The sequence below is a fragment of the Oreochromis niloticus genome, linkage group LG19 (genome assembly GCF_001858045.2).
Source record: "Oreochromis niloticus isolate F11D_XX linkage group LG19, O_niloticus_UMD_NMBU, whole genome shotgun sequence".
Classification (NCBI taxonomy): Eukaryota; Metazoa; Chordata; class Actinopteri; order Cichliformes; family Cichlidae; genus Oreochromis; species Oreochromis niloticus.
The window spans coordinates 27,650,360-27,675,567 of record NC_031983.2 but is presented as its reverse complement, the minus strand read 5'-3'; the positions used below and the strand labels follow the sequence as shown (position 1 = coordinate 27,675,567).

The window sequence follows — 25,208 nt, the reverse complement described above, 5'->3', positions numbered from 1 at the left end:
AAAGGCGTAGAAGTGTCCACCACAGCTTACACTCGTGACTGGCATTTAGCATATGTACGAAACCCTGACAACCGTTAGGAAACTTAAGGAGCGTTTGTTTCAAGCATGCAAAATATTCCGTATTGGATCTGCTCCTCTGTTTTTGTCCCTCAGACTCTTTATTTTATGGTCTGACCCTGAGGATGAGGGCCAAGCTTCAGGCCCAAATGAATGAGGTATTATTCATTCCCTCCTGTCTGGGCAGATGCGGTCAACGGCAGATCTTTGTAAGGATGTCACCCCTGATAAGAAATGGTCCAATTATTCAAACGGGACCCTTTGTCCACTTGATAAGCTCAGGCTATAAATGCTTGTCCTGGAGATTTGAATGGAATATGTCTTAATATGAGAGAGACTGCAGCTGCTATGAAAGCAAAGACAATTAAGCATGATTGGTTGTCTATCAGTGCACAAAAGGCACGGTCCCTCCAGCTTTCAGTCAAGGTGTGATGATATTAATGTGATATCAACACTGAAATCTATATGTTTCCACTGTCACATTGGCTGCTAATTATTCTGTATACCAGGCAGAGAATAGAAAGCATCTTCCCTTTATTCCATCACTAACCACGTTCCCTGACAGGTTGTTTCATGCCTCATTTTCCTTTAATCACAAATTTATATTTAACGCTCAAGCGCCCAAGCTATTTTAGTGATCACCATTTTTTTCCCCCCCATCCTGGCTCCATTTTTTGTTTAGATTTTCTAAAATATTCTGATTAATTTAATTATATCATTTTTATTCAGAAGGATTAGTAACTCCTACATCTGTTAGCAGTGATTCGCTGGAAAGTGTTGCAATGTAGTGATTAGAAGTGGAAAATTAATATAAATGTACAGAAAAATACATATTTCCACTGTGTCTTTGTGACAACAGCGGAGCAAAAACTTTTAAAAGTTGTAGAAAAATTTTTTATGACTGAAAGTATCACAACTACACATTTAAAAATATGACTGGGGTCATAAATGACTCCACTTGTGCACTTAGAAATGTGTCCTTTGCCGACCAATCAAATGCAAGCAGAGAGCATGTTTACAGCTAATGAATGGCTTCCATGCTTCCTGGGATGCAGACAAAAGTGAAAAAAGTTGGTACGGTTGACTAACGGCGAGCACATAGCTGTAAAAAGCAACATTGCACTAGACCATGTCGGTTCACTGGAGATCTGCTCAGGCTTCTCCATCTGCTCCCTCTGCCTGCCTCAGCAGCCAGCTGCACCGTGCGTGTGTGTGTGTGTGCGTGTGTGTGTGTGTGTGTGTGCGTGTGTGCGTGTGTGCGTGTGTGTGTGTGTGTGTGTGTGTGTGAGGGAGAGAGACGGCAAAGATAGGTACATCCGTGTTTTATTATTTGATTTATTTGTGTACATAGTGTGCTCACATCTCCATACACCATGTGCCCTTCTAACTACTGTGTTACCTTCCAGGAACTGTTGCTATGCGAATTGCAGTCAATTTGTTGTCAAGCACAGTCGTGGGGTTTCCCCCCCCCCCCTCCCTTTTTACGTCTCCACAGAGGAAGTTCTTTGGGGCTTTGGTGTAGCAGCTGTTTGGTTCACATCTTTTCAGCATCAAGCCTCAAATCCCTCCCCCTACGCACCCAGAGGTCTGCTTGATGGAAACATCCACATACTGTCTACATTGCCCCACACAATACTGTTTCACATGGCAGGGCCAGCGTCTCACAGCCAAGTGTGTGTGTGCTGAATGGGATTAGCCTTTGCATGGCTTTACCCAAGTTGCTCCACTCTGAATAAGAGGCGCCCTCCTCTACATACATTAGGCATATGTTCTACCCCCTTACCTTTGCTCAGATTATACACTATACAGGTGTGTTTGTCTGTGTACTCAGATATGTATATGTGGCTAAGCATGCGTGTTTGTGGTGGGAGCTGAGCACAAGGATAAAGTCTTAATTAAATCAAACAGTGTAAACCTGTTCAGTGGCTGTAATCAACTGCCCCAGTGCGCCTTATCTAGCACTGCCAACGGATGCTCTGCCATCTGTTATGTAGATCGATACACTCACACATCACAGAAGAAATGGATTAGTGGCTATAAAGACCCTCTCCCTTTTCTCCTTCTCTCCCCCTTTTGCCTTATGATGTAAATAGACCATATATTCCCCATTCACGTTCTCCTGCATCGTGCACAGTCATGACAGACATCGCTGCATATTTTCTTACGAGACATCACCATTCTAGTACTATGAGTGGGTGGGGTGTAAATATACACCGAATATCAATATTTAATAAAATGAATTAAAATCCATCCTCAGATAACCTTAGCTAAGCAAACTTTTAATTAAATTGGTTCCACTGAAAAACATCCAACACTAGACACACTTCAGCGGGATTTATGGTCCAGCAGAGGAAGCGTGTTTGCTGTCCGCTCCAGTCTGGGGACTGCCCGACTGCCTGCAGAGAGCTCTGGTGTCAAATGGAGGCAGTGTACAAAGTTTGGGGTACAACCGGTCTGTGGGCCACTCTTACTTGTACTGCTGATGGTCCATTAGGCAGCTGCAGAGGAGAGCAAAGTTAAAACATGCAAAGAGCTGAAGTAAATCTGAGTGTTAAAAACAAGAGGCTCCACTGCAGCCACTGTCTGTGCTCCCATTCCCGGGAACGCCGCTGTCACTCTGCTCTCTATTCCAGCCCACTTGTCAACATTTAAAAGACACTTTCATCAGCGGTGCTCAGTCAGGATCTTGGAGGACTGCACAGGAGCACATGTTGCATTTCCCTCTGTTCAAACTCAAATGTGTAGACGGACACATTAGCAGGACCATAAATTATGCTTTATCTTGACAAAGTTGTCTCCAAATTCAAAGCATGTTAATGGTTCAGTCACACAGCGACCTCCTTTTTCTGCAACCAGTTGCAATTTGTGGTGACTAAATGGTTGCCTGGAGTGAGGTTGGTGTTGCTCTCTCACTCGCAAGTTGCCTGACAGGAGGCAACCTTCCTGCAAACAGTTGCAGTCTGATTTAGACTGACCCCAGTCACTACCATAAATCACTACACTGTTTATGTAGACAGATTACTAACATGTTGCCATCAGTATGAATGAGTCAATGAGCAAAACTTGAGGAGTCTTGACTCAACTGGCTGCCAGCTGCCTGTAATCTGGTTATACTGGAGCAGGAAGGTTGCTGAGCACAAATGTAATAGTTAAATATCAATTTATGTTAAATGAGAACTTCTGTCTACGTAGACGGCAATAAACATGATTTTCAACAATTTATTGCAGTTAATTGCTGTGTTGTAAGAAATATAATACGGTTGGCATGTAGTTGCCGACTGGAGTCTCTTATCTTATCGAATTAAACAGGTATCGACAAAGTTTGACTTTGAGGACATAATTTGCAGTTTGAAAAGGGTGACAGATTGCAGTAATGTTGTTAGTTAAGTGTAGTAATATTATGGTACCGTGGGGTGTCTGTACCTCTACAAAGTACTGTAGCAAAACAACTCATGCATGCCAAATAATCACTACATTTTTACTCTTCCGCTCTCGTTCCTCAGGTGCTGCACTGCTGTGTGGCTGGATCTAACCTGCACACCCAGCAGAGCCACTATCTGCTCACCCTGTCTGACTTGTCCAGTGACTATGACCTCATGCTGGGTCAGGTTAAGAGCTTCGAGCCACCCCCGTCACAGGCAACCACCACGGACTTTGGCAACCTACTCACCGTGGCTGAGGGTAAGGGCAGGGAAATGTCATTTTCTAAGAGCATCTGAATCTGTTTTGAGAAAGATCGCACTGCACAAAAAGGTGATTTAGTGTTAATTGTTGTATAGTATGTGTTGGTATGTACGTAGGTTTACATATGAGGGCAGTTAGTACTTGATGCCAGCTGCTGCGTCGTAAGCAGTGATGACAATCCCTTTTAATGTTTTGGATACTGCTTCCAGCTCTATATATTATAGTTCCTATATTATAGCTCCTAGAATATGGAGCCAAACTCTCTACCCTGTCTGCCGCCACCCTCCCACCCCCACAAAAAAATCATCCAAAACAGGTTACAGGTAAAAGCAAACTCTAAGTAGGCCATCCATTTGGAGCCTCTCCATTAAATGTCAATATCTTATTAAAAGTATGAAAAGGAAATCAACCATCACAGGGAATGGAATGTTCACATTAGTACTCAGCCCAAAGAGAAGACCCATTATGGGGTTTAGATTTAAAAAAAAATCTTTTTTGTGACCTTGTGATTCCATTAGGCAATATATTCCTCTTTCTCTCTCGTGTCCTCAACTTCTAAAAAGTCCTGAAAGCCCAAATACACAATGTGAATGTCTACTGAAACAATGTAAGAAATTCAAACAGAAGCTTTTGTCTAGAAAATTTCATCACACCTCTGCTTTTTTTCTTTTCTTTTTTTTGGTGCACAGCTGCACAGAGTCTTGGTTGAAATAACAAAACACTATCAAAAGGGCAAACCAAAGAGTGCCGGCCTAGTTATATTCATGCCCTCACCTCATATTGATCAAGTCACATCAAAGGGCCAGTGCATCTCTAATGCAGCTTGGCCTGCTTTCTAAAGAGCTTTCTCCACTTTGATGGGGGATGATGGTATTGATAGCACTGTCACAATGCAAGAGTGCATCTTCTTGTTTTTCCCACATCACTGCAGAATAAAGCACGGCATGCCTTTCACTTGGGAGTAAAAACCTGTACATTTACATAAATGCAATCTGCAAAGTACAGTTCTATTCAGCAGTGTGCAAAGATGGTGGTTCTCATTAGCACTTGGCCAGTCTCAATGGTTGTCCATTGTAAGAAGACTCAATGGCCTTTTCAAAGTTGTCTCTTATGATTAGATGCTACCTACTTAGAGGTGTGCTAGCTAAGCTATTGTGAGAAATGAATAAAATAGCCCTATTAGTAATCATGAATCAGATTTGGTTTTGTGTAAAAGGAGCTAATAAAGAGTGTAACATGTCGACACACAAATGTGGAGCTTTTTAAATATTGTTAAGAAAGTCTACATTGAACATATTATAAAAGACAGCCCTGTGTGCAGCCGTATTCTAAACCCATTGGTCATTTTTACTATTGATCATGTGTTACACTTTCTTGCTTGTATTTTTCATCAGAGATGGTCTCCGTGTTTTCATCCTCCCATCGTTTTTCTCCCACCAGAAAAGCGTCGCCGCAACATGGAGCTGATCCCGCTGACGGCACGGATGGTCATGACACACCTTGTGAACCATTTGGGCCATCATCCCCTGAGCGGCGGCCCTGCTCTCCTCCACAGCCTCGTGAGCGAAAATCATGACAACCCATACGTGGAGTCGTCCGAGCTGTCCTCCGAGGTCTTTAAAAGCCCCAACCTGCAGCTTTTTGTCTTCAACGACAGCACACTGGTGTCCTACCTGCAGATCCCTGCCGAGACTCCCACCGTCGGACAGCCCCTTCACACTTCCTCCCAAGTGCGCATCATTGTCCGGGACATCTCGGGCAAGTACTCGTGGGATGGTGCCATCCTCTACTGCACCGCACATGAAGACTTTGATGTGGGAGCCTTTAAACCAGTTGACCCTTCCCTTTCTGCAGCCACTGCAGTCAACCACAGCAGAAACCCACCCCCCTCCCCAGTAGCACCGCACAAGCGTCATTGCTCAGGCTCCGATTGCCTCTCCAACTCTTGCGAGGAGGATGAGTTTGATGTTCTCGATAAGCTTTTGGAGGACCTCGGACACAGCAGCCCAGAATGTCTTCCCCAGCCACGACTTAAGCTTAACCAGCCGGCCGCGTCACCCCACGGAATGAACCTTGAGCAAGAGAACGCCATCCTGGAAGCCATTCATCGTCAGACTCAGCAGGAGGAGGAGCAAGTGAGGAGGTGGGAGGCTGATGTAAGCTTTCGGGCTGACTGCCAGAGGGAACCATCCCACCAGGAACCAAAAGCTCCTTTTTACTTCTGCCGGCTGCTGCTTAATGATCTTGGCATGAACTCTTGGGATCGCAGGTATTACAGACAGACTGAAAATAGCCTGATCTTTACTGAAAGAAACAAATAGAGGAAAGTGGGATTTTAAGAGAAGTCAGACAAGGGTCTGTTACTTATTGGTCACTAGTCTAAAAACAACACATTAAATGCAGGCAATCAGAGAGAAAGAAGAAGACACATCCTCTTGTTAAGTCTGACACCAAGTCACTTTCTTCATCTTCAAAGTAACTCAGCTGTTGGCTTGTTACTCAAAGAGAGAGAGAGGATGAATTTAAAGGCACATTGGAGTCCGCAGTGTCTTAATCTCCTCTCCACAGGATAAGAGTGCCCAGCTGTTTTCACTAAGGTCTAGCTTGCAGAGCCTCATCTTTGCTGTTCTGCCCCGTAAATTAAAAGCTTACACCTCTTAATGGTGACGGTGTAACGTGCACACAACAAGAGGAGATTGTGGCTTGCACCTGTGCCTATTTTTTTTTTTTTTGGTCCTTGGTCATCAGATCTGCAAAACAAAACTTTGGTTTAACACTTATTTTCTTTGTGATGATTTAAGCCGCTGATGGCGATTTTAGTTTTAGATTAAAATCATCATGTCTAATCTAATCAAGACTTGTTGTTGTTCAACAGGAAAAGCTTCCATTTGCTGAAGAAAAACTCTAAACTCTTACGGGAACTGAAGAACTTGGACTCCAGGCAGTGGTAAAGTTCACCTGGGAGTTTTGTATCATCTTGTGATGATTTGTTGCCTGTAATGTATTGTGTTTTCCTGATCGCTCATAAACATGTTTCTGAATGAGTAAAATTAACTCTTAGCATGTCCTGCGAGCGCTCCGGTTTTCCAAGACGGCAGTATGTGCTCCCTTCCTCCTCCATGAATTTCCTAATCTGTGCCAACTCCTGCTGAGCACAGCCCTGGAAGTCTCCCTCCATCACTCTCGCCGTCCTGTTCTTATCGTTCTTACTGGACTCTCGTAGTCCAATCAATAAGTGCTCTACACATTGCTAATGACAGGAGGTTATTAAAGAATGCCCTCAGGAGTGGACCGTTTTCTCCCAGACGGTAGACTTGGTTGGACAATAACAACCTGTGCGCAATCATGCAAAGTCTCCTAAATGTACTCCAGCACAATGTACTGCCATGGCAACAGGGAAAGTAGGATGGGGGGGCTTTGCTGCCATTCTTCTTCTTCTTTTTTTTTTTAAACATGATTTTAAAGCTGATGGAGAGATAGCAGACGGGTTTTTGGAGATAAACATTTTTTTCCCCTCTGTGCTTGAGATTTTTATTCAGCAATTCAGTTACACAATTTACCTTGATTAGCAAGATGTAGTCCAAGCATTTCATCCAGAGTAGCTCAAGTAGTTAAAGGCTTTTCAAGTTCTGTTACAACTGTTAAACTGGTTTGTGTAGCTGTTGTTCTTTTAATGCTGGCTGCTTTTTATTTTTGTTGTTTTTCTGTAGCCGAGAGACGCACAAGATTGCTGTGTTCTACATTGGAGAAGGCCAAGAAGACAAGTGCTCCATTTTATCTAACAGTGCAGGAAGCCAGGACTATGAAGACTTTGTATCTGGACTGGGATGGGAGGTGCAAACCACAGCTTTAAATCAAATCTTTGCATTCATATTTGCACAAAGTTGTACAGCCGCAATCAGAAAAGAGTAACTTGTGCTTGTATGTTTCAGGTGGACCTAGCCACGCACTGTGGCTTTATGGGCGGACTCCAGAGGAATGGCAGCACAGGTCTAACAGCTCCTTATTATGCTACCTCCACTGTGGAAGTCATTTTCCACGTCTCAACGCGTATGCCATCTGATTCTGATGACTGCCTCACCAAAAAGGTAAAAAATCCCCATCAGCTTTGTTTTTTAAGCTTGTATTGACTATTCGCACATCTGGATTGTCTGTATTGAATTACTTGCACACCTTAAGTTCTAAGTGCGTTAGAAAAAGAAGAATGTACTGCAGTGAAATGGCTACACAGCCATGCCTGCCCAGAGCAGTATGTTGTTGCAGCCTTCAGCTCTGTGTTAAGCTGTGATCAGGAGGTGTGACTCCAGAGTGTGGGCATTGATTAGTGACCCTGGCCAGGAAGGCCTGAGGAGTAGAGAATCGCAGGCGCGTGAGTGAAGAGAGGGCATGTGCTGCTGTGGTAATGACTATGATTCTGCTAGCCCCTGCCCCCCTCCCTGTGTGCTGTGACCAGGGCCTGGATTCAGCCATTAGCTCTCCCTGCTAGGGCAGGCGCCGGCCGGATGCCGGCAGGATCCTTTTATCCAATTCCTGCTGCCGCCACAGGAGCGATCGATTTGGTTCTGCAGTGGGATTCTGAGCTGTAGTGCAGCAGTAGCAGTTAACAGAAAGAAATGAGCCGCAAGGCCCCTGCCCGTGCTGCCAATCTTCTCATACAGTACCCTGCTGAGGAGGGAAATTCATCAGGCTCTCCTCATATCCAACCACACTCCAGCCCTCAACAGACATCCCCCTCTCCATTTCACAAATAATCGCCTACTCATTCCAAACCCATCCTGGAACTGTGTTTAGTGGCCACAGAAATTAGTCTGAGGAAAGATTTTGTCTTGGTTTGTCCAGAGTGTGGCGCTGGAGGGGTGGCTGTGCCCAAAGCGGCGTGTGCTGCCACTCTGCTCTCATTCAGTTTCACCAGGAACTTCTGTAATTGCTCGTGCTCACCTCGCACAGATCTCCACACCAGCTACAGGTCCGAGAGAAATTTGCAGGCTGGGCCGCTTGCTCCGATGTTTCAGAAAACGATGGGAAGGTAAAGAGAAGAGAAAGTGGTATGAAAAAATTGGAATGAGAAACAAGCTTTGTCTGTGTCTAAGTACAATGTTTCTCTGTCAATTTAAAAATAACACTTTTAGTCCAGCAGTCACCCACTTTACTTGCTGTAACCATAGAGGCATACTGTAGGGGAGAGACGGATGGGGTAGCTCTCGCTGAGTAGATTGCCTGTTTGAAGCTGATGGAAGGGGGGGAAAGCCAAACCTAAAAGAAAAGAGGGAAAACCATGAATTCCTCAATCCAATTGTGGGTTTTAAGGCACTGCAGGCTGTAGCAGCAGCAGCTGGCTTCAGTAATGCATTTATAGAAATGACCTGCAGGGTTGGGGTCAGGCCATGTGGACGATGTGGATGTGTGTGTGAAAGCGAGGGAGATGGACGGGTGCCTTAGCCGTCCCAGTTACCCTCAGGCGCTACATCTTAACTAGGTTGCTGCAGGTTGTTTTCATTAGGATGCTCTTGTCTTCTGGATCCTTTGGGTGGCAGTTTCCATGTATGTGAACCCCACTTGGGTGGAAGGTCAAAGTGGGCTAATTGGACAAGAGCCTTTGACTTGAATCACATTTTATTAAAGAAGTCTCAAACATTTGGATGTGATTAACAAGGGGATAAATGGGTTGACGCAGAAGATGATTGACTAGAGCATAAGCATCCTCATTAAACTTGTCATTCAGCTAATCCAAATGCTAATATCTTAACCCAAATTAACATCCCACTGCTGATTGTCTGCAGCAAATGCATATTCAACATTTTCTCTGAAATTGTCCCAGTGACTGACCTGGCTGGTACCTGCTGATCCTTGGACAGACAGACTGAACTGGCGAGCTCCAGTAATCAGCATGCCGTGGATTTGTTTAAGATTAGCGTATTACCATAATTAAGGGCTTATAATAGAATGTGCTAATTGCATTTTTGGTGGCGAGGGCATGTTTCTTAATGGCTCATTAGGCCAACAGTACATTGGCAGATGTTTTCTTCTGAGTAGAGACTCACTTTTCAGTGTCCATGATACTCTGGAAAATGGAAGGACTGCTTGATTCGACATCACTGGACCACCAGCTAATAAATGATCTACACTTGTCAGAGAATGTAATGTTGCTACTCCCATCTATTTTACTTTGAAAAGGGGAAAGCTGTTTACCTTTTTTCTTCTTTTTTTTTAAACTAGCATCAGTCAATTTCCTGTCATTTAAGCAAATCTTCTTGTCCTGCCCAGTTTCATTTGTGGTTGTGAACAGAGTGGAAATGGGAAGCAATTTAACCTCTGATGGGGTAGGTTAATTGGATTTGAATTATTTGGTTTTAAAATGCTCAATTTTGTCCATTTTATGTTTGCAATTTGAATTTGTAATGAAAAAGCTATAAAAGGAGACTAAACCAGAGCCAGGCTACGATTTAGACCATTGTTTTCAAACAAAGTTTGCGATCACCTGCTCCAGAAGAAACGGTTGCTCCCAAGATGCACTAGAAAATAATATTGTCAGTCATCCTCTTCTAAAAAATCTTTTGAACCTCAGTCCGCTCCTCGGTCTCCTGGAGGCAGTGTGGGTTTTAAGTGCAGAGCGGATAAAACCCAGTTAGAAGCCCTAATCCATCCAAATTTGTGTTCCTGTCATCATCCCCAAAGCAGTGAAAATTACATTCGCTCACTAAGCTGTTGATTAGACTAATTTTGTTTGTTTGGCAGCTGCGTCACCTGGGAAACGATGAGGTGCACATAGTGTGGTCCGAGCACACCAGGGACTACCGGCGCGGCATCATCCCAACTGACTTTGGAGATGTGCTGATAGTCATCTACCCAATGAAGAAACACATGTATTTCATCCAGATCATGAAGAAACCACAGGTGACTGGCTGTGCCGAGTGGAATATTTAGGATATAGACCACTGCAGATGTTTTGACTCTTTAGGTGTAATGATCATTTAGTGGAGGTTTACTGTCATGTCTTAAGGGCACCTAAACAAAGTGAGCCATTGTTAATTCTACCTGTACTTTCCCTGCTGTAACAAGTCCGCATACAGCATGGCACTGCATTAATTTCCTGTGTTCATTAGATAATGCAGACCCTCGTCCTTCTGTTCTGTTCAGACTTTGCTCTGAATTTCATACCTTCTTTCCCTTGTTGTGGTTTCTGTCTGAAGGCTCTCAGGTCTCTCCTCCAGCGGTGCATTATTACCCACACTGTGGGTATGTGCTTTCAGAGATGGTTACTGGCCTTTGTTGGCTTGCTTTCATCTTGGTTACTCCATAGTGCTGCACTCGATGTGTGGCCTCCTCGAGGACCGTGAAATTACTTTGTCCAAGATGACTGGGTTCAGATGTTCAGATGTATCCACACATTATTAAAATGCATAGTGCAAAATTCTTAAAGCACTAGTTTTCTTTCCAGTAAGTTATCTTGAGAGAGATAATCAGGAAATTGATGATGTAAATTATGTTGTAGTCTAAGCCTAACCTGAAGAAACACATTATGTTCTTATTCTTCCATTGTTTTTATAACAATAGAAGGATGGAAAATTCATTCAGACTGAATTTGTTTCATTCATTGTCTTCCAGTGTGAACGATCATAGTGCCAATTTATTGCCATCTCTGTTTGCATCATAGTCATTGCACTAATGGAGCGCTGGTTTTGTCCATGTAAACAGAAAGCTAGCGAGGCCATCCTCGTCATAGAAAGCTCCACGTTTTGACTTCGTCGAATGTCAAAATTCAACGCAGCAGTTCACTAGATGCAAAACTTTATTCACTGCTGAGAGCACATTAGTTATCAAAAAGAAATTTAAATCATTTTCCTGGAACTGAATTGCTGTTAAGAAAACCCACAAAACTGCTTTTATCATTTATGAGTCACACACTAGTCGACTTCCCTCCATACATTTTTCTCAGTGCTACTCCAGGCCCACTCGTGTTCATGGATGGCCTATTCCGGATAACCTCTGAAAACACTAACCCTTTGTGCAGGAAGCTTTCATTTCAGTTTTTTTGTCGGGGAGCTGTACAAAGAGGAATTGGAATGAAGTTGAAAAACTACAGTCGTTAAAGATCATAATTTTAAAAATGAGTTTCTGCCACGGGAAGCCTTTATCAGTGGGTGAAGGTCAGAAGAAGAGCTACCGCTGCAGTGCCGAGCCCAATCGTAAAAAGAATAAAAAGTTTTATCGGAAATTTCCTCTAAATCAAAAAAACATGTAAAACCATCTACTCATATGTCTGATACTGGAGTATTTATAGTATAACTTCAGGTTTCAATCACACAGTTTAGCTCATTGGTCTGTATCGCTGATGTTATACAATATTTTATTGTTTAATTTGACTGGTTGAGTGCCAAGTTGAGGACAGCAGGGCCTTTTGGAAAGACTTTGACGTTCACGTCAACTTCCAGGTCAGTGACTATTGAGCGTCAGTGATTAAGGGCCCCCTTCCAATATGCATGAACAGACGCGTACACACACACGCTATTCTTGAAATTCATTCTGCCCCTTTGTATTAAATAGCTCAATATGAGGGCATTGTATAGTATTGATTGTCATTTTAATTTCATTTACCTAACATTGATTCGCATAAGATATGTGTGGTTGTCATGCAGAGTTAGGCAAAATCCAATTTCAACTTGAACCCTTCCCCTAAACAGATGGTGGAGGGTTTTTTTGTTTTGTTTTTTAAACAAAAAACATGTCTCTTAAGTACTAAAATTTGAGTTTTATTATCGACTTGTCTAATTTCTTTGTGTCTTTCTTGACTTCCTCAGGTTCCCTTCTTTGGCCCTCTGTTTAATGGCGCTATCGTCACTGGGACACTGCTGCCAAGTTTAGTACGGGCTACCTGTATCAATGCCAGCAGAGCTGTCAAGTCCCGGCTGACTCTCTACCAGAGCTTGTATCCTTTTTTTCTCAAGGCTTCTGCTTTATTTCCTCTCTCATACAGGTACAGCTCCTCAGACGAGTGCGACACTTTTAAAAGATGAGGCAGTGGTTACTCAGAGAGCTCAGACTGCTAAGTTTATTAGCAACGATTTTGAAATATTTCAATTAGATGTAAATAAAACATCACCGAGATTAAATTTCCACCATGACAAGCCACCACATTTGAGTGAATTCACTGGGACATGTGGTGTGCTTTCCATGTTAGCCAAAGTACACAGCTGAGTGCAGACACTGATCTTTATGAGCTACCTGATTTACATACAACTATTAGGCCGAGGCTGTTTCACAGCCTGGAGCAACACGGGAGGCTGCGGGGCTGTTTTGGGTAAGAGAACAGATAATGTGTCATCATCTATCACTACCGTTTTATGGCGGATGAGAAGAACCAAAATAAAAGCCCCATCAACAAATGTATACAAGTGCATACACTCACACTCTCACACACTGCTCTCATCCCTACACCCATCCACCCAACTGTGTGCCGTTAAGAGCCTGACTCCAGCTGTAGTTGTCAGTTGGTTTAAAGAGAGTGTAATTACCAGTGGAGATGAATTAGCATGTGAATACCAGCAGCACAGAGTCGAGGGAGGGGTGGGAGGGTGAGATGGGGGGGGGGCAGAGTTGGGATGGCCCTGGAGGGGAAACCTGATCTCCCTTAACGTCCCGCTCCTACTCGGACAGCGTGTGCGCCACCACCTCACCAGAACCACACTGCCCCTCTGGCAGTTGCTATAGAAACCTCTCCCAAGGAGGTTTAATTTGGATGGAAGACTTTGGATTGAAGATGTATGCATAATTTCAAAACTTGTTTTCAGACTCTGTGTGGATGACTATTACTTACAAAGGGCTTTTGGCCTGTCATCGTGCTGCACTGCTCACAGTGTAGGGTGTGTGCAAGTATGTCTGTGTCTGCATGCATTTCACAGTGCATCACATAGCTTGGCCCCCCCAACCCAATATCGGGCCTTGTCTGAGAGTCCCCGGGGGTATCCTGAGTGACAGATGTCTGTTACCCGACGCCAAGTGAATTAGCCCAGTGTGATTCTCAGTGCCAGAGGGGGCCGTCCACAGGCCTGCCTGGCTCTGGAAGCCTGAGGGAGTGGGGAAGCCGAGGGGTTTTTTGTTTTGTTTTTTTTTTTAAGGGGGGAGGCGGTGCTGCGGCAGTAGGAGGCCCGTACTGGGACACTGAAGCCTCACCTGGCATTCCTTAGCAGAGAATCAGTTCAGCACAAAGGCATGATCTATGAGACGAGATAAGCGCTGCCTCTGGAGTTCTGGCACTGATGGGCTGCCAGGCCTCGCACACTCCACCAGAGGAGATGAATGAAAGTGCCAGGCGGAGCGCACGGCCAAAATGAGTATCTCCATGTCTGCCTAGCCAGAGAGCTCGTGAGCACAGTGGCAAAACTATAAGCTAATGAATGTTTGGTGCTGTATGAAAAGTGATAACTTGAGATTTGATATTTTAAGAGAACATCAGAGCGCACTGGCGCAACGTCCAGCAGTGGTTCTGATCGTAAAAGAAATGGCGCGTTGGTAGCCAGGTGGAGTTACTCTTTCAGATGCTTTGATTTCAACATTGCTTTTACTGTTACACCACTCCAGGCTTTTGCATTTTTCCCTCTCCGGTCGTTTCAGTTCTGCCATCTTCTCAGGATATTGCAGCCCTTTATCTTTCACAGGTTGGAACAATGACCTGAAACTCTTTTTTTTGATGAAAATCCTCATCCTTAGTTTACCCCTTCACAATGCCTTTACAATTCACAGCCTGCTCTCTGCCTGTGAGGCCACTCTCCAAGGTAATTAGTTGAATATTTCTTCAAAGAGAAGCTATATAACCCCTGTGTGTCCAGATAAAAGGCCAGTATGGCTCTGCAGCCCCCTCTCTCACTCCGTCACAGGGATCTAGAGGACTCCAGCAGTCTGCTGCAACGCTCACAGAATCTCTCGAGCTAATAGGATTTGATATTGAAAAATGACCACCAGCAACATTTTCTGAAAATACACACAGATGGGCTACAGGAGTGTTTTTCAAAAGGATACTACCTCTTGGCAGCTTTCTGTCTTTCTCATATGGCTTCGCTCTCTCGTCCTTTTTCTGCCCACATGATTTTGTCAAATCTGTGCAGTTGCATATGCCTTCTCGTGTCACGTACAGCCATCGGTGTCATTTGCGATTTGTGTCATTTTCTTCTGCCAGGACACAACCTTGGCCTCATAGGCATCATATCACAAGCCTCTCACAGACAACTCATAATGTATCATTTATTATTTATATGGCTGATAGGAAATGCAGCTGGTCTGGCTTTGTGTTCTAAGTGTATTGCTGGCCATTCGCGGCTGCATTTTGAATACTTGAGACCACAAAATGTTCAATCAAAAACAACTTTGAATTAAATGTAACCACATTTGTTTTTACAGATTTCTCTGAAACATGGATGTTAATCGGGCCCTCGCTTGCAAATGTAAGAAGCTTAAAACCAAAAACGGCTGTTAGTTTGTTAGTGACACATGGACCAAACCTGCCACTGCACTGTCTCGCTGTCTGCTGCCATTTACTGTATGAGAAAGGTCCTTCATACTGTCAGTATAGAATAATGTCGTCATCCAGAAGGTGGGATTCATTTCACTCTTCAACAAGCACTTGAGTTTGATGTGCCATCCATCACCCTTTGTGATGGGGGTATTGTTAAAGGTAAAGTGTGTGTGTGTGTGTGTGTGTGTGTGTGTGGGGTGATGGCAAGTTACTAATAGGTGAGACAATGCAAAACTGACCTTGATTCAGAGGCATAGCCTTCCTACTGGACAGAATCAATAGCTTTTGCACACTGCCCTTAGTCCCCATCCTTTGCTCTGACACACAAGTAAACACACACACAGATCCATCTCCAGGCAGCGATCAATAACCATAATCTGTTTCTGCCCATCGCCAGTCATGCGAGCCAGGCTTTTAGGTAGCGTGTGTGTGTGTGTGTGTGTGTGTGCAGCAGCAGAAAGAGGAGAGGAAGGCTTGATCCTTTCAGTGGAACCCAAAAAGCTGCTTAACTCTGTCATGTTCCCTCACAGGCTCATGTGAGCATATCTGCAGTCCCCCAGCTCGAAACAAGATGTACATCTTTGCAACGGATGTATGCTGGAAACATAATGGATATGATATTCTGCATGTACTCCTTTTGTATGCCGTTTCTGCATCCCCAGACGCCGTCATAATTAGTACAGTTGCCGCATTGACCGTGACACATTCTCACACCCCTTCTGAGCAAGTTATTGTCCCGGTCTCATCACGTCTTTGTCTCACGCCAGCATGTTCTTTTGTATACTGTAAGATTCTTCACCTAGCAGAGATGAAAGTGCGCCTGTATGCATGATAGGGTGTCATGAATAGGATCTGCCATGTTAGTGTTGTCTCCCATGAATTATTTAGCATCGTTGATAGGTCTAATTTGCCAGCTGTTGTGCCATAACTGTTGGCAGACTCATGGATAATACTCAGCAGTCTATATCACTATGGAGCACAGTGCTTGACTGGGCACAGTGAGACGCCAAGCTAGTCATTATAAGCTGGATTCATGTAATGGTCTGAGCTGATGTGAGTATAGCCAACTTCCTGTTCACTGGAAGCGGGGCTGACCAACTGAAAGTAATTTGTAATCTGCAGTAACTTTTGTAGCGGGAGTTGGACAGCTTGACTTGTTGCATGATTTATGATAAGTGATTGTCAGCATATTGTTTTTACTGGATGCAAACCGTGTAGTCGGAGGTGGTTGGCCACTGTTGGATGAGAAGGTAGCTGGAGTTGGGTGAGGGGCGAGGGGCTAGTTCGGACTTAAAGTGTCCCTGCTTGGAGTTGGCAGGGCTAAGTTTGGGCGGAGGCTGGCATTGGCTTTGATAGGGTGGTTGAGAGTTTACACATTATTTCAGGGGGCTGCAAAGAGAGGAGGGGGCTCTCCCCAACTGAATGTTTTAACCTAATCCCATTATCAGTGTAGCGCACTGCCTCCCATCTCTTCCCCCTTCTTATCCCTGCTCCCTCCCACTCCTCTCTCCAGCTGACCAGCTGTTCCTGCCGGGACTCACGACAATGTCCGATGTGTTCAGATCACTGAGTACCCCCCTCCTAATAAACACACACACACACACACAAATGAACAGAGCACAGTCCATGCACGACCAAAGCAATTGCCAAGCCCATTGCTGGAGCCGAGAAGGCCTAGAGGAGGAGGGTGTTGGTTGGGGAAGAAGGGGAGTAGCTTTGGGGGTTTGGAGGGGGCAAGCACAGGCCTGTCAAACAGAGAGCCCTGACTCAGGAGGCAGCCCAGCTCGGATGGCATATGGCGTCTAGCTTCATACAACATGCAAAAGTATTCTCTCCCTTCACCCCCTCTCATCTACTCCCCCTCCCTGTCTCCCTCTCCCTGCTGCTAATGTAGAATGACTCATAGCATTACTCATTTTTTTTCCTGCACCCCCAACACACATTAGTTCCTCCTCCTCTTGCCACCCAGCCTGTAACAAAAGGCGTACACTGTGCGGCACCCACACCCTGAAAGCCCTGGGGGCCTAGCACAGCCTACACCCTGGGGCCTGAGCTTCATGGGGGCCGCCCCCTTTTAAACACAGGTAGAGCAGGCATGGAACCAGACGGCCAACAGCAGGGCCCCAGAGCCCCGCCTGTCAGAGCGTACACACACTGCTGGTGTCAGAACTGCTGTGCCTGTTGGTGTATATCAGTTTGTGTTTGTATATACAGCTAGCTTTGCACTGTTGTGCTTTAGGGGCTTTAAAATCATCATGCTTGGTGTCCTGCATGTGTTCATCTTTGTGTCTCCCTGCAGCCTTTGTGACATCTTGCTGGTGTCGCTGATATTTTTCCACATTTTTATTGACATTTAATTACTGTATATAAGTCTATTTCTTATTTGGATATTTTCAGTTGCTTTCGTTTATTTAGTTTTTTGCACAGTGTTTATAAGATAAAAAGCCGTGGTGTTTTCTGTTATCAGTTGTGGAAAACTGCCTAGTGTAACCCAAAGCATGTCATGCTCTGTATTTTTAAACTTGAACCCCCACCCTCATGCCCTGCTCCCCCCTCCATCTGTTATGCGTTCGTGTCTGACATCTGTCTGTTAGCGGCAAAGTGAGAGCCGGTTTTGTGTGGGATCACCTTCCCTGTCTCTTCTCCAACTCGGCGTTGTGGAATGGGTTAGGAATGCCAAAAAGGCCATTACAGTTGTGTGAAGGATTCTGTGCACTTTTTGGCAGCTCTTTGGACTAAATTAGTATTATTTTCTGGTCAATATATTTGAATTCCAGTACAAGGGATTTTTCCTTGTGTGATATATAAAAAGTACCACATTCTGAAGGTCAGATGGTGCAAGAAAAACTGTGTATTTGAAATTATTTGACTATTAGATAGCTGGAAAATGATTTGAAGTCTGTTTCTTTGCCTTTTTAAATATCTTTCGACTGCTGTGTGCTTCTATAGAAAAGCCTCCCGGTTCTCCTAATGTGCTTAATGGCACAAATTCCCACAGATTGAACCATCAAAGAGGATAGCATGGTTCTCAGCCCTCTTATTATAGTTTAGTCCTACATGATCAAGCATATGCAAAGTCCTCATCTCAAATAGGCTACTAATATGTAAGGGAATGACTGTAAGCCTCCCCCCAGCCAAAAAGAAGTGCAAATATTCTCACAAAATATCACGCATAGAAACATTGATGCAATCACCGTCTCACTAATAACTTGCAGGATGCGTAGTCAGGATGCCGTGACCCCGGTGTCATGATTGGACCTATTACGGGCTGCACTGAGACATGTTCATTGTGATTGATGTGTGGCGCTGCTAGCTCGGGTGTAAAAACCTGTGTCTGCTTTATGTGATTAGCATCCAGCTAGCCATTCCATCTGTTACCCCTAGCCCTGTTTAATTAATGAACTTTCTTTTTCCACCCCACAGCCAGGCAGTGCAACACTAAAGCAAAAGCTGTTAGTCCTCTCAGGTTATCCAAATGGATGACTGTTCTTACCCCCCGCTCCCCCCCACTCAACCCACCCACCCACTCTCAATGGGTGCGTTCTCATTGATTAGTTTTGTTTTGCTCCCCCCCCCCCCCTCTTTTGTTTCAGGGTTCTTGAAGGAGGGTTAATGAGCTTTCCTGGCAAGCTTTAGTGCTTGGAATCTGGGGATAAATGGGAATAATTTTGTTGTTTTTTTGTTTTGTTTTTTGTGATGGACTTGGCAGAGATGTGAAGCCTCGTGCCACCGTGTCAGTCTGTGTGCGTGTGTGTTTGTTTGGGTGTGTATGAATGGGTTGCGGCGGGGAGCGTTGCATTTCATCCCTGCTGGTCCATTATTCGTCTTCAGAAGCCGGGAATCTGGAACACTCTTTAACAGTTGGCTCTGTCACTATTCATCTTCCAGCCATCTCAGCAAAACTCTTGTCCTGTCCTCTTTTACCACCAAGTAGTCTCTCTTTTCATTTATGTCCCTTCTTCCTTCCATGTCTCTTGCTACAAGGCAGCGAACAGCCTTTTGTCCAGCTAAAGCTGCCCTCTTTTGTTTGTGCGGCCTTTTTTATCCTTGTGCTAATCGGCATGGTCGTGTGCCTGAGTTGGACCCCATCTTTCACGCTCAGCTCTCCTTTGTTTGACACACCGCCCCTGATAAGAATCCCAATTCTAGCACCCCTCTGATATTGAAATCCAACAGCGGCGTAGAAAGAGCCTTCAATCATCTATTATCTGTGCTCCAGTGATTACCATTCAATCTCCCTGGGTCCAGGCTCCTCATCACCGGCCCCAGAGCTGAGGCCGTCCCCTGAAAGAACCTGCATCCCTTAACGCCTGTGTCACATTCAGCATAGCCATAGATATTTCTGACACCGTCTTGAGACGGCCACGCATCGAACGCTGCTGGGAAATGTCAGCAAAATGTCACTCATCATTCTCCACTGGAATCTCTCGTTCTCTCATCTGGCACAGGGGTTTTGGAGACTCTTGTGAAGATACCTTGTGACATTATTGGCGGTCTTTGTCCCTAAATGGCCATTAATTTTTCAGTTCTCTTATTTTGTTCAGACACCAGAATTGCTCTTTTTTCCATAAGGCTGCATTGCTTTTAATGTTGCAGACTTAATTGGCTGTTTTAAGAAGGAATTGCTTGATTATTTATAAGTTGCACATTAATGCCTCTTTAAATGGTTCAAAGGCAGTGTGTGCTCTTCCGCTGGCCTGTGGCCATTATTCTCTTTCAGAGGATGTCCTTGTGCCTTGCAGCATTTGCATTTTTGCACTAAATGGAATTTTCTGCATTGACAGACAGGCAAGGGAAACAAAGCAATAACAAAAACAAAACATTTAAGTGTGCATCGCTGTGCATTGTCTGCCTCTTCTTAGAGCAGCAGCCTTTGATGTGTTAATACTGATAGTCTGTATTTCATTGTCAAGTGGTGGCTGTGGCTGAAAGGGAAGCGGTGAGAAATATTGGCCAAATCTTCCTTTGCCTCTCCACTGCAACAGGCTGTAATAGAGTTTGATGTCGAACAGAAAGAAGGTTTTGTTGGTTGTAAAAGCACGCGGAACACCTTTTGGGTAGTGGGATCTCCTTTAAAAATGCCATGCAACTTTAAAGCACCATTCCTACTGTCCATGGTTAGCATTGCTTTTTTTCATCATTTTCCTGTTTGCTCTTGTTTTGTGTTCAAACATCCACTTACCTAATTCTGTGTTTAAATACACAGCAGCGCTTGGTACCTTTTTGTTTAATGTAGCGTACACATCTTCATTAGTTATGTATATCTTCTAATTACTATTGATGAGACTCTAGCTGATTTGGGTACAAATCTATAGCTTTTCATATTCTAATGAGTGTTATTTACCCTCAGATCTCCAAGCCAGGGGGCTTTGGAATGGGGGGCTTTGTGCCGGCAGATATAGCCCGGACTGCTGTAGCTACACCCACTTGTTTTTGTATCTGCCGACTCTGACAAAATCCAGTTTCCCTCCCCCCACATCATCACCCGTCTGTGTGGATGTATAGCACTTCCCGCTCCTCCATCTGTTTTTGTCCACCCATGAAAAGGTCCATTATAATCTGCAGGATGCACAGTGGACGTACTGCAAACTCCACTTCAGCCAATCAAGACGCAGCTCTGAACTTGCGCCGTGAATCCAAGGGGCAAGAACGCCACCCCCGAGTTCGTTTTGATTATGTGCGGTCTCTGCCAGAGATCTTCAGTTGAACAAGTTTTTATACCAACATTGTCTCCATCGTCCCTTTTCCCTATAAAAGCTTGCACTGTGAATGGAGCTCTGTGCATGCCCACTGGATGATGGCAGGCTCCTGATTAACCCTGGAGTGACTAGCTAATGTCATTGAAGGAGAGCCACCTGGCTGTGAGACTGTACAGTCAGCTGCCACTGAAGGACCAGAATAGGAGACGACCAGGTGTTGGGCTCCAGCCCCCCTAATTGTTGCCATGTAATAGCCTGCTTGACTGCACAATATAGCCCAGGGGCGAGGATTAGGAAAAAGCTGTTGCCATCATAGAAGTCTATTTTCTTTTTTCCTAAGGTTTTGTGCGCGACTTTCTTTCTGTGTGCATACATCTATAATTCTTCCTTCACTGTCCTCTTCATCCATTGCAGTTGAGGCACTACTGAGGCTATCCCCCATTCCAGGTTCTGTCCTTGCACATTACAGATTCAAAAGTTGCTTTTGAGATTGTGATGGGATAGAAAAATGTTTCATGTCCATGAGATTAAATGGCACAAACTTGACAGACTTTAGTTATCATGCATCAAAAAGTATGTGCATCATGTACTTGACCATTTAGTATTTTCTTTCTTTAATAATTGGCCCGACAGTCCAGATTTCATAACTCATTCTAGCAGCGGTGGCATTGATTAAATTATGTCCCTAGTCATAGTAATGAACCTGTTCTGCCAGTGCTTTTACCGCAGATGTGATCATATGTAACCTAGCGCTAATCATTAGCATTCCCCCTAAATGCCAGGCATTTTGCATAAGGCCAGGCAGCCTAATTGGTCCAATGAACCTTTCACAGAGGGGGCAATGGAGGAGCAAGAGATTTTATGTGTAGGATGCCTCGGCCGGGAGGCAGAAAGGGATGCTTGGCATTAATGCATCACGCTTCTTCTGACGAACATACCGCAAGCATCATTAAAATTGCAGAAGCCTCTGTTCATTTTGTTTTAATATTTCATCAGTGCTTGTCTGAGCTGTGTGATCGCAGGGTGAAAATCAGAGTCATTTGGCATGACCCGGCGTTGGCACATTTCTCTGACAATTTAAGTGTCAGGTTGGCTTTGCAGATGTGTCAAATAGATTATAGAACATCAGGGTACTTTGATTACTGCTGTGCTTTGAGGTGTGTGTACAGGTGGGCAGAAACCGTGTGAGTGTGATAATCATCGTGCTACAAATTTCATCATAAAAGTTGGAAGAAAGAAGAGCCTAAAGCCCTCATATGGATTTCAGCATGCCCTTCCCTGTTTAATCTTTGACTTTTTATTAAAAGTTCAAATTGAGATCAGATAGATGCTTTTTGCTTCCTCTCTCGACTCTGAACAATTTCAGGAACTGAGGGGAAAATATGACAGATATTCACCTCAGATAGCTCACAGGATGCCCACCTTTGTCCTGACCTAATAACATTTCCAGAGGGTGCAGACATTCGTGACACTCTGGCCATCGTCGCTAACAAAGGAGACCTTCCAAGAAAACTCTCACCCAGCCACTCACAGAGCTGTATCTGTTAATCTTCATCCCTATCAGCCTTTTGTAGCTCATCTTATTATGACTTTCTGTTAATACACAGTGGAGGCCTGTGTGACTGTGTGGCTATAATGGGTCTGTGTTTGATTAATCATGTCGATCCTTTGTGCTTCACATCTAAGGCTGCTGTGTTAGGACTCATCAATGCAGGCCAGAGTCCTTTGAAAAGGAGATTGGTTACAGACTCTGCTCATCTGAATACACAAGCCTAGCAGGCTTTGATGGCAGTCACGTTAAACAAACCATGTGCCAACAAATTATGATGTCATCAGGTATCTTGGAGCTAACCTGCGTCTCTGGTGTGTGAGGATGACTTGTTGCGCTGCCATTTATATTCTGTGAAACCCTGGCAATCAGTCAGTTCGAACATAGTTTAGGGGTCAACATTGACCTTAGTGTAGGTGCTGCTCTTATGATTTGTTTTGCAGCGGAAATCGATTTTTAGTGGCCCCCAGAGGAACGGTGGGTTGCTGGAGACTTGAGAAAATGGGTGACTGCTTCCTCCAGTCAGCTTGTAAATAACCCAGTCATGCCAGCGAGCAGACATCTGATTTTGTCTGCAGCTTTGGCGAACCCCTGTGAAATCACTGACGGGCAGTGATGATGTCACAGGTTAGGAGTGATGTCACAGCCATAACTCCCCACCCTGCTGTCCGAATGCCAGATGGACGGTAGAGAGGTGTGGAGGTTGGAGCTTAGAAAGCTCTCGCTGTGGGAAACGTGCCCCTCAGGAGGTGTCATTAACCTTGGCTTACTGTTTGACCTGACTCCTCTGGGGCCTCCGAGTTCCAATTTCTTGGACCCACTAATTGGGCTACTTGTTAAAACTCTCTGAAACCAGCTATTCCTCTTGAGCTTCTTATGTTGTGCAAGTCCACACTCACCCAGAAAGTGGACCCACAAACAGCACCATTCATCATAACGCATCTGTGACACATTCAGACGTTTTCTGCAGCTACAGCTGTTTAATGAGACACCAGGGTTTGAGTAGCTGCTATATAAAGCGGGAGTTGGACACACATATGCGCTATACCATACACACTTTCACTTTATCCATCTCAATCTGTTGTTCCTTCCCACTCTGCCATTATTCCTGCAGCCAGCTTTAGTGGCACATTCACTCTCTCTCTGTCCCCTTTCCTCCCCGTGTCTTTCCATCTAAATGTCTCTGTCTTCCTCCCCGTTTTCCCATAATCACCTCACACCTCTGAGGGCCTCTGCTGAGACGAGCTTCACACCTCAGCCCTCGCTGTGACAACAGGTACCACTGGCACTCAACGCCGGGCCTCTCTCCAATCAACACCTGCTCGCCTTTATCTCTCTTTCTTTCCTTCCTCTTTACCATCTTTCCTCCTCCCTTTTCCCCCCTTGCCACCTTCTTCTTTCTCCATAGTCATAGCCCTTGTTTTTGATGCTCAACCAGTAGTTTGCCCTGTGCCCTGCACATCTGCCTCTTGTGTCCTCTTCTGTATCAAGTGACAGGCCGTCCATATGCAGTAATCAGTTTGTCTATATCAATGCCTCCTGGAGATGGCACTGTAATTCCTTCATGATTTGAACCTGTTCGTGTTGCTCCGGCCTGTATTCATTACTTCATTTGGTGTCGACAGCTTGTATCAAAGTGAGTCTTTTTGTCCGCTTTTGATAGCAGTCATCATTTCCTCTCAGCTCGCCACCAAAGCAGGGACTAAACCTTCTAATTAATCCACAGGATTGGACTCTATCCATGTGCTATGCAGTGATATTGCCACAAGTGTGCATTTGATACGAGGAGGTGGTTTACTGTGTCTTTGAATGAAAAGCATGATGGCCACATCTGCTTTTTTTTATACTGTTTGCACTGGCAACCCAGCCCCCCCCCCCCAAAAAAACATCCTTTTCCTCTTAACAGCCCAATTATGTGACTGCTGGGAGTCAATGGCACTGTGAGCTACTCCTCAGCTCCTCTCCTCACCAAGGTCAAGCTGATTGGCCCAGGTTAATGGGCAGATGTGGGGCTAAGAGAGGAGGGGGGTCAAGCACCTAGAGGCACCCTTCACCTCATCTCTAAACTGTCCCTCTTCACTACAAGAGCCCCTTTTTGCCACCAGTGCTTCTACAAACAGGATTAACCTTGGCTGCTGCCGTGGAGACTTTAGCAGTAGGTTTGTCCGCACGCATGGCAAAAATATTTTTGGATAGGTATTCGATTATTTCCCCTATTGTGTTTTTTTGTTTTTTTTGTTGTTTGTTTTTTTTTTAGGTGAAACCCAGGATTCATAAAATCAGTGAAGTGTCATATGTCAGGATCATGTCGTGGTTGGAGAGTTGTTGTTTCTCATTAGCACAGAGAGACTAAATCTCAAAGTTCTGTGTCTGGAATAATTTAAGTTTATCCACTATTGCTTGAAGCACCCGTCTTTTTTGTCTCTCTGTTTCTGTTACAAAAACTTCCTTATTAGATGACGACAATTCAAGCTTCAGGAGGTGCACTGTTTGAAACCCGATTAAGGCACCTTTGACAAAAGTAGAGGAGGAAGTCGCCCGCCCTGCTCATATCATCCGACTTCTGTCACTTAGAAGTGGATAGAAATGGAGCTTAAGCAGTGAAATGTCAGTATGGGGTGTCTTAAGACCCTTATAATGCTTCTTTGCCTAATCTGGGCCTCGACCCCCTACCCTGCCTTATCAGCAGATTAGCTGTGTGTGCCTGTCT

General features: G+C 44.6%; 1 protein-coding gene across 7 annotated transcripts in view; it reads left to right on the top strand.

Moving 5' to 3' along the window:
• The window catches only part of ralgapa2 (Ral GTPase activating protein catalytic subunit alpha 2), a 95,703-nt gene that overhangs the window by 56,779 nt on the left and 13,716 nt on the right, over positions 1 to 25,208 (top strand). For all 7 annotated transcript variants that reach the window (XM_025900996.1, XM_025900992.1, XM_025900994.1 and 4 more), the window contains 7 exons: positions 3,561 to 3,738; positions 5,182 to 6,010; positions 6,617 to 6,688; positions 7,452 to 7,575; positions 7,674 to 7,829; positions 10,477 to 10,635; positions 12,540 to 12,667. In XM_025900996.1, the coding sequence (XP_025756781.1) occupies positions 3,561 to 3,738; positions 5,182 to 6,010; positions 6,617 to 6,688; positions 7,452 to 7,575; positions 7,674 to 7,829; positions 10,477 to 10,635; positions 12,540 to 12,667 (1,646 nt within the window). The remainder of the gene's footprint in view (positions 1 to 3,560; positions 3,739 to 5,181; positions 6,011 to 6,616; positions 6,689 to 7,451; positions 7,576 to 7,673; positions 7,830 to 10,476; positions 10,636 to 12,539; positions 12,668 to 25,208) is intronic.